General features: G+C 40.2%; 2 protein-coding genes across 9 annotated transcripts in view; one reads left to right on the top strand and one right to left on the bottom strand.

The window, feature by feature from the left end:
* Positions 1–9,619, top strand: part of Zfand4 (zinc finger AN1-type containing 4) — a 93,245-nt gene extending 83,626 nt beyond the window's left edge. For 7 of the 8 annotated variants that reach the window (XM_057757416.1, XM_057757370.1, XM_057757298.1 and 4 more), the window contains 2 exons: positions 7,552–7,669; positions 8,697–9,619. In XM_057757416.1, the coding sequence (XP_057613399.1) occupies positions 7,552–7,669; positions 8,697–8,832 (254 nt within the window). In that variant the 3' untranslated portion in view covers positions 8,833–9,619. The remainder of the gene's footprint in view (positions 1–7,551; positions 7,670–8,696) is intronic. The other variant, XR_009056335.1, reaches the window with a different exon arrangement.
* On the bottom strand, positions 3,134–4,251 carry LOC130866679 (non-histone chromosomal protein HMG-14). Its single transcript, XM_057758292.1, has one exon. It carries the CDS (start codon positions 4,185–4,187, stop codon positions 3,894–3,896), a length of 294 nt encoding a protein of 97 aa, XP_057614275.1. The 5' UTR covers positions 4,188–4,251; the 3' UTR covers positions 3,134–3,893.
* Positions 9,620–12,369: the final 2,750 nt, after the last annotated feature.

The raw sequence follows: 12,369 nt of genomic DNA, 5'->3' as shown, positions 1-12,369 counted from the left end.
AAATTATTTACTAGTAAGCTATACTCTAACCCTTTTACTAAAAATCTGTTTCTTCTGTTTTAAATTTTCTTTCGGTCTCCATGTAACCTTTCTGTGGTTTGATCTAACTTCTGTTGAAGGCATCAGGAACTGTCAAAAACCCATCATTCCCCAAACTAGAGCCTATGACACCTGCTGCTGTTTCCTCATCCTGGGTACCAAGAAGGTTCTGTATATCCTTAAAGTAAATTACTAAGTTCTTTTTCTGGTTCTCTTCACTAGCGGTTATCCTTTAGAGATTTTACCCATTATTGTAGTTACAGCCATCAGCTTCAGACAGCTGACTATCAAGTTTGCATTTGGAACATTAATTTGTCACCCTTTGGATTTCTGTTGGGTGAGTGATTATTGCATTAGATCAAATATTTAGCTAGGAACCATAATGGAGTTAGTTATTACAAATAACTAATCCTGTTCAGAGAAGTACCCCTTACTTGAGTGTTACTTCATTTTACTTATGTTTGACACACATAGGAGAGGATGCTTGGAGAACAGAATATTAATTGGTAATGTCTTACAGGATAAGTAGCATTTTACTAGAAGAAGAAATTATGGATGCCATTTTATTTAGAGAAATGCTTAAAATGATAAATGGCAGGAAATGTCTCTGGAAAAGTAGCCTTCAATACCAATTAAAATATTAGAATGGCATACAATAATAATGACTGATAGCATGAAATATTTATCTCTGAATGGCTTGAGGCTTTCATAGAAAATATATTATATATTTTATATAATATGTATAATATATATTAATATATATAAAATGAGAGAGAGAGAGAGAGAGAGAGAGAGAGAGAGAGAGAAGGGGGAGTCAAGCAGATATTAGCCAGCTACCGAGGAAACAAGACTAGTAGAAAATGAGGTAACATCATAGCCACATGGCGATACATAGACTAATAGAAATGGGTTAATTTAAGATGTAAGAACTAGAAATGTGCCTGTGCCATTGGCTGAACAATGTTGTAATTAATATAGTTTCTGTGTGATGATTCAGGTCTGGATGGCTGGGAAACGAAGCTTTAGTCTCCACTTACAAATCGTGCCCTACATGGGGCCCCAAACCTATGACCCTGAGATTAAGAGTTTATGTGGGAGGTCCTTCTGTCTATGTGTTGTTTTTATTGGTTAATGAATAAAGAAAATACCTTGGCTTGTTGATAGGACAGAACTTAGGTAGGTGGGGAAAACTGGACTGAGTACTGGAAGAAGGAAGGTGGAGGGGAGAAGCCATTTATCCGCTTCCTAAGACAGATGCTGGAACTTTATCTAATAAACTACAGCCACGTGGCAATACACAGATTAATAGAAATGGGTTAAATTAATGAATTAGCCAATAAGAAGCTAAAGCTAATAGGCCAAGCAGTGATTTAATTAATACAGTTTCTGTGTGATTATTTTGGGTCTAAGCTAGCCAGGTGGCCAGGAACCAACTGATGGGAGAGAGTCTTCTGTTTTGTGTTGATTTCATTGGTTAATTAATAAAGAAACTGCTTGGCCTTTGATAGGACAGAAAATTAAGTAGGTAGAGTAAACAGAACAGAATGCTGGGAGAAAGAAGCCGAGTCAGGCAGTCGCCATGATTCTCCCACTCCAGACAGATGCAGGTTAAGATCTTTCCTGGTAAGCCAGCTCATGGTGCTACACAGAATATTAGAAATGGGTTAGATCAATATGTAAGAGCTAGCCAATAAGAGGCTGGAACTAATGGGCTAGGCAGTGTTCAAAAGAATACAGTTTCCGTGTGTAGGGATATAGCCCCACCCATTGGGTGCGTGTTCACCTTGGGCTAATGTTTACGGATAAATCTGCCGGGCGTTATCCCAGCAGCCCTTTTTTCTCTGCTTTTCCTGTTCTCCGCGGGAACCTGTGGTCCTGTAAGTCTATTTCCTTATTAAAGCTGTATATATTTTTATAATCTGTCTGCATTCATTTACGCCGCCATATTTAAATGTGTAGCCCAGGCTGGCCTCGAACTCGTGATCCTCCTGCCTCTGCCTCCTTCAGCAAATCCTAACGGCCTGTGCCACCACGGGCAGGGAGCTATTAACTGCTCCATGGGGGTCGCTGCTCTGCGACTGTATCGTGGCCTGGAGTGGGGGAAGGGAAAGCGAGCAGGGAGCGGGCTGTAAAAGCTAGCAGGCTATGCTCGCCCAATCGCACTTCCTGAGCTCTGGTAACTAACTTGCTCGCAAAGGCTGGGAAAGATGGAGCTTGCGCCCCCCCCCCAGTGCCAGGGCGGGGGCAAAATAGCCCAACGTTGGACGCCAAATGTGGCGGCGTAAATGAATGCAGACAGATTATAAAAATATATACAGCTTTAATAAGGAAATAGACTTACAGGACCACAGGTTCCCGTGGAGAACAGGAAAAGCAGAGAAAAAAGGGCTGCTGGGATCACGCCCAGCAGATTTATCCGTACACATTAGCCCAAGGCGAACACGCCCCCAATGGGTGGGGCTATATCCCTACATCCCTGTAATTATTTCGGGTATAAAGCTAGCCATGCGGGCAGCCAGGTGCTAGGAACTTAACCCGCTGCTCTTATTTCAACAGAGTGGCGCCCACCGCTCCTATTACAACAGAGTGGCACCCAGCATGGTAATGAACGCCACGTAAAAGCTGAGAGGGCTTAAAAAGGAGAGAGAATTTAAGACAGCTTTTTGCTGTTTATGGGTTGCGTGCTGCAAAGAAATTGTCCTGACTCAGCAGCAGGAAAAAACTGGCTGTTTTAAAATGCCGACTTTCTGGGCTGTGCCGCCATTGCAATTTCTGTCTGGCTCCTGCAGGAGACAGAGTCTTTGAATGGATCATTTGGAGTAAAGTGCTACGGCTTGCTTGATGGCAATGTGGACTACTGTGTGCCTGGAACTGTATGTGGCTCAGGGACACCAAATGGCTCTGAGGCAGGAGCAGCTCAGCTCCGCCATGATGAACTGTGCTGGTCTCAGGCAGGAACTACCGTAATTACCATAATAACAGCGCAGTTAAGGTTTAGACTGGCAGTAAACAGGTAGTACCATATTACCCCTACATGGTGCAACTTAAGTTTTTAAGAAGTGGTTAACATTTTTTTTTTTTTTTTTTTTTACTCTTTCACAACGGAGAATTTATTGGTTGAGGAGTAAAGTACACAGACATTTCAATTCTTAAAACATGTACCCAAACTCTGAGGAGTCATACATTGTGTTCACGTACCCAAAAGAGCCATGTGTTGTTTCTCTTTGAACTTACTCCAAGTGATGTTCCATCCTCAAACTTGGCGAGTCTTCCCCAAAACCTCACATAAACTGCTCACAATCCTCAACTCCACTGACTCACCATTTTATGCCACACACAGGACACACTCTAAAGTTCAATGTTTCACAGCACATTGTTACACTTGTTAGGAAAATGGACTGCCATGGGCAGACAGTCCTGACAGGGCAAGGACCGAGGAGTGGGTTTTTAGCCAACAGTTCTACAAAACACGACACCGGATATAACGGAAATATTCCAGACACAAATGCACGACCAAGACACCAAATTACCACTTAGTATATGCTTTGTGTTGTAGGATATAAAACTAGCCCCCTCTACGGAATGTTATGGTGACCCCCGAGACAGTCACAGCCTCTCTTGATTCAGTATCCTGCTATTTTCTGGTTGTACCAAAAAATAAACAACCAGCAAGTGATTTAACCTCTTAAAAAAATCATTTACACTTAAAAAATGGGATGAGGCAGGATTTCTCCCCACCTTTAAAAATGTTTCTAGAGCTACTAAAAAACTCGCATTTACAAAATAGTTGATAAAAATATTCCTCTGGATTGTACAAGAAGGGAGGCGGGGACATTGACAGACAGGATGGATGGTTAGTCGGACTTGGCTTCTTTCTCTTCTCCTTCAGAGGCTGGACTCTGGTTTTCGGTCTCTCCGTTCTCTGCGGGCAGATCCGTGGTTTGCTGGTCGGCCACTTCCGCTTGTTTGCCCTTTGCTCCCCGCTTCCCTTTTGCTTGCACTTTTTTATCCGATGATTTATCCTTTCCCGCGGCCTTTTTCGGCTTCGCGTCCACCTTGGCAGGGGCGGGCTTGGCCGACAGCCTCGCGGAGCGGCGCTTGGGCTCCGCCTTCGCCGCTCCGTCCGCGCTAACCTTCCTCTTGGGCATCTTGGCGGTGCTGGATGGGAGGCGCCTGCGAGGCCGAACCTGTCACGGAGCCGACGCAGCACGGACTGCTCAGTGGTTAACATTTTAAGAAATGCTCCTGGATAGTAAAAAAAATTACAGATTCACAATAGGACAGATTCAGACCTATAAATGGATCACAGTGTTGAATGAATGTATGTAGGCTTGAGAGAGAGAAGAAAAGAATATAGAGAATAAAGTTAATGGTTAAAAAAAAGGGTAAAGTCTTTAAAGAGACAGAGTACAGATAGTTATAGATTAAAAGAAATAAAGAAAAATAAACCACGTAAAAATGGAAAATTCACAGAGAGTGGATTCTTTGTATTATTGTGTTTTCTTTAAAATTTTTGACTGTAAAGGAGCTAAGTACAGAGAGACATTTCATTATATGGGCTGCCAAACTAAACCAGAATGGATATAAGGGCATTATGATTTCAGAATATGGGTCTAAGGATATGATGCTTTGGAGAGGGTCTTCTTTTGTTTTCACAGAGGATGCGACCCTGTGGATTGTTTGTATCCCAAAATGGTATGATAGACCACGCCCTCCTGAAAGGTTGCTGTGAACACTTTCAAAAAATTACTTCGCTCAACTGCCAACTGAGTTGGCACACAGGTTATACCATAAAAGACCTAATTAATGGCGCCCCCATTCAGCAGGAAGCAGTTTGGAGAGAAAAAATTGCGCCCATATTCCCAAATATTGTTTATAAATATTCTTTTACATTTAAAGGGGGATATGATATAGATATGAATAATTTGCATTGGTGTGGATTTTAAGGTCAATTTTGTTGTATGTATATATATTTCTGATCTTGATTAAGGTATTGTGATTATAAAAATGTAATGTATAATTAGGAAATATAGGTTGCTAATGGATAATCATCAATAATAGTAAAGCTTATAGTCATGTTAGTTAGATTTTCTAGATATATAGAGATATATTTCAGTTGGATAGGCATTCTTCATATCTTTCAAAGACTACAGAATATGGCATTTTAAATGTTTTAATAATTTAGGGCTTTTCATGACAATGAGACACGTCTGCTTCTGGCAGCACCAGCTACTTCAAGAGGAAGATGGGCATCGAAGAGGCTCCTTATGGAGTTTGATAGCCATTTGGGCAAGAAACTGCTCTTGCATGGACTGATGCATAAACTGGACACAAAGAACCCGCAGAGAGAAGACTGCTGAACTTGCCTAAAGGTGAGATGGTCTTTCGGGGTTCATAATTCATGAAAGAGTCTACGAGACATTCTGCAGGACACAACAGAAAGTGACTGAACTGTCTTTGGAATTTCCTGCTTCATGACTATGGGCCTTTAGGCTGAAGATGGATGCCCCAACGGTACAAAAGAACTTTGGGTGACTGTACAGGCAGCGAGATGTCTCTGTCATTTCTAGAATTTTAGAAGTTACTTATTTCTTGTTTACTTAGGTAATATTATATCCTTCTGGAGTCTTTGATGGAGTTGAAGAATGGTTAGTTATAGTTATAGTTTTCCTTAGTTATGATAAAAGATAAAATAGATATAAATATTGTGACTGTAATTCTTGCTTTATAACTGTTTTGCTATATGTAATCTTACTATGTTAAAGTGAAAGCCTTTCTTTTTTGTTTAAACAGAAAAAGGGGAAATGATGGGGGGGAGTCGTCTGTTTTGTGTTGATTTCATTGGTTAATTAATAAAGAAACTGCTTGGCCTTTGATAGGACAGAAAATTAGGTAGGTGGAGTAAACAGAACAGAATGCTGGGAGAAAGAAGCCGAGTCAGGCAGTCGCCATGATTCTCCCACTCCAGACAGATGCAGGTTAAGATCTTTCCTGGTAAGCCAGCTCGTGGTGCTACATAGAATATTAGAAATGGGTTAGAGCAATATGTAAGAGCTAGCCAATAAGAGGCTGGAACTAATGGGCCAGGCAGTGTTCAAAAGAATACAGTTTCTGTGTAATTATTTCGGGTATAAAGCTAGCCATGCGGGCAGCCAGGTGCTAGGAACTTAGCCCGCTGCTCTTATTTCAACAGAGTGGCGCCCACTGCTCCTATTACAACAACCAACAAGCAGACCCCTCCTCCAACAAAGAGTCTCACACCTTTTTCAGTGATGGAGAATGACTATACACCATGAACAGTACCCTGCCCATTCCTATGACTAGTTCTTGCTCTATTCCTTGGCCTTTGAATACCAACAGAAATCTCTGTGCACTTGTATCGCTCCTTTTAAGGACTATGGACAGCACCTTTCTGTTTACGACCTAAGGGACATTTTGGTCCATTTCAAAAACTATATAACTCGTCAATTAATGATTGACTTATTTATTTTATTATAACAAATGTGCTCCTATTTTAAAACCAAAGCATCAAATTGTTAAAATGGTATAGAATTTAGTAAATATATTTGGAAAGCTAGAGGGATCTGTAGAATTAAACTGAATATTGATAATATCTTTACTGGGTGTGGTAGACAACAGCTCTAATTCCAGCATTTGGGAGGCAGAAACAGACAGATATCTAAATTCAAGGCCAGCCTGGTCTACCTAGTGAGTTTCAGGACAGTCAGGGCTATGTAGAGAGGCCCTGTCTCTAAAAACCAAAACAATAACAAAAATAAGATGTTCAAAGGCTTTTTCCATATGTAAACTGAGTTGGCATTAAATGCACCTAAAACATTGTTTTACTGTTTCCTTTAAAGAGATTTTTCTTTACTTTTGAGACTCCAAATTCCCTCTCAACAAGGACCTCTCCCATGAAGAATGGAACAGGTACATGCCATGGTAGAAGCCAGGGACTTGCAGGGTTAGTTTTCTCTTTCTATGTAGGTCTTAGTTATTGAATTCCCTTAGGCCCTTTCATTAGCCCCTATGTTATCTTCAAGGTAATGAAATTCAAGTTTTGAAACAAACATCTTGTCTATCGTTGACAAATTTACTTTCTGTGGTGTAAAAGATCAGTTTCATGATATTCTGGTACTTCTTGGTATTTGCAAAGAGAATGATTATTTTGTTTCAAGAGGGTCCAAAAGATAGGATTTTTCTTAAATTTTTTTTAATGTTTGCTATACTGTATTAAGTTGGTTACCATTAGGTGTGGTCAAAACAGTATTAGTGTGTACAGGAAGACCTAAGAAATCCAAACCCTAGTTAGAAATATCACAGGCACACAAATATCACAGGCACACAAATATCACACGCACCAGATTTTAGTGTTCCTTCACTGGTAGAGTTCACAATTGTTTTAGACATAAAATATTACAAATTTAATTTGTATAGACTAAGTCAGTAATATACTTAGTAGCTGTCCAAATTTGGAATTTTATATTAATGAGGTGTTCTTTCTCTAAACAGGAGAAAGCACCCACCACCTTCCGCCTGTGAAAGCCCCTCTTCAAACAAAGAAGAAAATAATGAAACATTGTTTTCTTTGTGGAAAGAAAACAGGACTGGCCACCAGCTTCGAATGCAGGCACGTGTCCCTGGAGAAACTCAGAGGCTTTCTTTGTAGGGACTCAGCATGGGGATTATGTAGAATAAAACAGTTTAAATGACCATTTACGATATCAAGATGATGTTCTAGTAGCGACCTCAGATGAATTCATAATTGGCCCGAAAGAGATAGCTCATCAGTTTCCAAAAGGCATAAGTAGAGATTGCACTGTCATTGAACCAGGACATTTAAGCCAATTGGTTGTTTGAATGTGGTTTGGAAGAGCCCTTCCTTCTAGATTCTATTTTAAGTTCAACCAAGTTTAACCAAAATTGACATTTACTATATATTTTAACATTTTGTACAGTTATTTCAAAACATATGGATAATATATACTTAAAATGATTATTTTTCTTTTCATAAATATGTCTTTATTATTTATTAGCATTGATTGATTGATATCTGCTGTTAGTGTGAGGATAAACATTGAAAAGAATTTTGGCCTTTTAGAGTGTATTCTGCTCATATAAAAATAACATTTTTTTGTTTTACACTCTCTCATATCATTGCTTTTTGTTAGTTTGCAGATTTTGTTTATTTTACAAGACAGAGTCTCATCATGTAAATGTGGCTGCCCTAGACCTTGCTATGTACACCAGGATGGTCTTGAATTCACAAAGATCTGATTGCCTCGCCCTCATCCTCCTGCTAAGATTAAAAGCATATAGCACCATGCCCAGCCATAAACAGCTAATTTTTATATAGCCTAATTTTCTCATGAAACTTCATTTCTTAGAATTCAAATTTACTAAGTGTAACAGATATGATGGACATGTTACCAGCTTTTCAGTTTTTCTTTTACTTCAAAAAGATATATACCTGTCATTCATAAACAGTTACCATGTTCTTTTGGGGCTTTATACTTATGAGTGGAACTGTCAGTGCTGAAATTTCTGAGGAGACCCTAGGCTTTTGTTGTACTCCCTGAAGTCACTCTCTTCCCTCCTAAGGAGATGAGCCCTCTATGGAAAGCTGACTATTCACATGGACTTTGTTTGTGCTTTAGATGTGGAAACAACTTCTGTGCATCTCATCGCTACGCAGAAACTCACGGCTGCACCTATGACTACAAGAGCGCAGGGAGGAGATACTTACAGGAGGCAAACCCTGTGGTTAACGCACCAAAACTTCCCAAAATCTAACTCTCCTCTGCGCTTTCCTGCTCTGCCTGAGGAATCCTATTATATTGACAGAAGAAATATTGTTTAGACTGCATTATTTTTGTTCGACTCCAAAAGATTTGCCAAATAACAAGAGCACACGGTGCTCACTGTTGGAGAATGAAAATGCCTATTGTATTGATATCTTTTTTCTTTGATGAATCAAAAGTTTTAAAAGTAGTTTTAAAAACTTTACACTATAATGATTTAGTTTTGTTATTGCATGTCTGTGTTAAATATTTTATATTTGAGATTGGAATTATTTATTAGACAAATCTTCAAAAGACGCACTTTAAGGAGTTACCATTGGCTGTGTACCCAGGCTTCCATGTTGTACAGAAATGAGTTCTGTAATGGCTCTATTCAAACTGAGCACGTTTTGTCCTTTTTTTCTTTCTTTTCTTGTGGGGATGGGGTAGATGGGAGTTTTTCTTTTTATAAACCCCAAGTGTGAAAGTTTATGCAGTTTACTAGCAAGTTCTTTTTTAAAGAACAGTTGTTTTTCCAGTGTGATTTTTAACACATATATTTCTTCCAAATTCAGATAGGCATTCATATATGTATTCATTCTGTAGAACACATCATGTTAATATAGTATACATTTCTTAAAATACTACTTTTTAAATGGTAGTTTTAAAATAACAGTATCTTTCTTATTGCCATTGAAAACAGAATCCAACTTTTTACTTTTCAAAAATGGCTATATATATATATATATATTTTAAAAAGTCTCACAAACTTGGTTTATTTTTCTTACATATTGAGTGCTTTACAAGGGAAAATAATATTCGAATAAATATTCAACTTCAAAATGACTTTATTTGATTATTTACAATACATTTTCTTTTAGAAAATACTTAGGTAAATCAGTGATTTGTATACTTGGGGAAAATGGCGGCCAGTATGAAAGGATTGTTTTCAGGTCTCAGGATCATGTTCCTTAGGTGTCATCTATTTTCCATTCAGGACTTTGGAAGGCCACTGAAGTTGATGCCAGGCAGCAGCTGTTTGGCAGCCCAGCTAGTGGCTGTACCCCTGATCTCCTATAGGGATTCCAGGAGGTTGTTTTGGTGCTTCATAGACCACTTACTCCAGTGAGGGTTGCCTGGAGAACTCATGATGCTCTTCCCTTGTTGTAGTGTCCATGCTACTCCATAGACTACGATCCTGTCGTGCCTGTAGCTTACAGCCTACACTACAGGACCGTTCACCAGTTGGCAAGGGCCTGGAGATCGACACACAGACAGAGAGACAGGCCATCCTTGAATTCCCCAAGAATACCCCCTTTATTGTGTTCCAGGGCAGCTTATATAGGGATCCTTAACTAATAACTATACCCCAGCCAAACCCACCAGAAACCACTCCTGAGGGTCTCGTGCTCAGAGCAGCTGCAAACACAAATTGTTTACCAGAAATTCAGGGTCTGGGGATCCACAGTCCCCAACACCACACCTTGTTTCTTGTAAGAGACTGAATATTGATGGACAAAGATGCTCTTAGGTCTATAGTAAAAGAATGGTTAAAAATGTAATAGAGGCCGGGCGGTGGTGGCGCACGCCTGTAATCCCAGCACTCGGGAGGCAGAGGCAGGTGGATCTCTGTGAGTTCGAGGCCAGCCTGGTCTAGAAGAGCTAGTTCCAGGACAGGAACCAAAAACTACGGAGAAACCCTGTCTCGAAAATAAAAAAAAAAAAAAAAATGTAATAGAGGAGCCTTGAAATCAAAGGCAGAAGGCATGCTCTTTGTTTGATTTGTTCTGAATTTTGAGACAGGGTCTCACACTGTAGCCCAGGCAAGTCTTTGAACTTGCAGCAGCGTTTAAGCCTCAGTCTCTCTTGTGCTAGGTGTATTTGGTTGTTTCACTCTTTACTCTTTGGGGCCTGCTCTCAGCTCCCAATAAATACATGGAGTTTTATTCTTACTTCTGAATGCCTGGCCATAGCTTGGCTTATTTCTAGTCAGCTTTTCTTAAATTATTCTGTCTACATTTTGCCTGTGAGCTTTTTATCTTTCTTTATTCTCTATGCCTTTCTTTACTTCGTCGTACTCCATGGCTTGCTGTATAGCAGGGTGGCTGGCTTCTGATGTCCTCCTCCTCTTCTTGCTCCTCTTTTGCCTTCCTGCTTCTCCTATTTATTCTCTCTGCCTGGCAGTCCCACCTACTTCCCTCTCTTGACAAGCCATTGGCTGGCTGTCCAGCTCTTTATTAGACCAATCAGGTATTTTAGGCAGGCAAAGTAACCCAGCTTCACAGAGTTAAACAAATGCAACATAAAAGAATACAACACATCTTTGCATCATTAAATAAATATTCCACCGCATAAATGAATGTAACACATCTTCAACTAATATTCCACAACAGCTAGGATTATAGGCTTAAACTATCACACCCTGATGAAGGCGTGCTTGTATGTGATGCATACATGTGAGTGTATGAGTACACTCAGAGGACACATGTAGAGAGGCCAGAGCAGGATGTCAGGTGACTTGGACTAGTAGGCCATGCTTCAGTGCCAGGGTCTTAAATGGGATGGGCAGGAGATGAGATGGTGAAGAAGATGGGAACACTGGGTCAGGAGATCTTAAGCCAAGCAAGCTTCTTAAGTGTACAGCATCTTATGTACTATATTCAGGGGAGAAATGGGACCAAGTTAGTGGTAACTATCATATAATGGGACAAAGTCAGCGGGAAACCAATCAAGCAATGTTGTACAAAAGGGAACACAGGTTATCTCAAGTGCATCACAGACTGGGTACATCATGGCCGTGGGACTGATTACTCCAGTCTTTTTTGGGAGTGGACAGAGCCAAGTTCTTAAGAACCAAAACCTTTACTTCTTAGGCCCTGGCCACCAGACCCAGACTGGACCTTGCCAAGTCTACTCGTAGGCAAGGACACGGAACTAGGTCCTCTTTGTCCTCTCATTGGGGCCTCTGGGAATGCCTTGGGTCCCTGAACAGCCAGGTGCTCCTCTGTTTCATCACTCTCCACCTTACTGTTTTGAGACAAGGTTTTGCCATTTGGGCTGGCTGGCTGGTTAACCAGCTCCCAGGATCTGCCTGTCTCTGCTCCCTGCACCCCTCTCAGTGCTGTGGTTACAGACCTCTGTAGCCATGCCCAACTTTTCACATGAACTCAGTTCCTCATGCTCACTTGCAATACAGAGCACTCGTAATCACTGAATCATCTCCCTAGGCCCTGAAAGGCATGTTTGTAAAGATGAATAAATAAAGGTTAATGACAAATACTTTCACTTATCAATGAGAAATTGTCTTTACTCTCTTATCCAGTAATAAATGTGGTTTGAACAGATAAAAATTAAAAACTATGTTAGGTCACTGAAAATGAAACAAAGCCTATTTATGGTATAAATATGAATACCTAGGTCAGGCTGGATATATGCTCTGTGTACTTTTGATTCATAATTATTAGTAGAGGTAATTCTTACTATAAGTTTTATTAATGGTTTGGGTCAAGGTTGCATCATTTTTTGTCTGATACTAGGGATGAAACCTGCA

The sequence above is a fragment of the Chionomys nivalis genome, chromosome 1, assembly GCF_950005125.1.
Source record: "Chionomys nivalis chromosome 1, mChiNiv1.1, whole genome shotgun sequence".
Lineage (NCBI taxonomy): Eukaryota > Metazoa > Chordata > Mammalia > Rodentia > Cricetidae > Chionomys > Chionomys nivalis.
This window is presented reverse-complemented; position numbering and strand designations above follow the sequence as displayed.

Coding starts and splice junctions, on each gene's coding strand:
- LOC130866679 (XM_057758292.1), bottom strand. CDS start 4,187: ATGCCCAAGAGGAAGGTTAGCGCGGACGGAGCGGCGAAGGCGGAGCCC.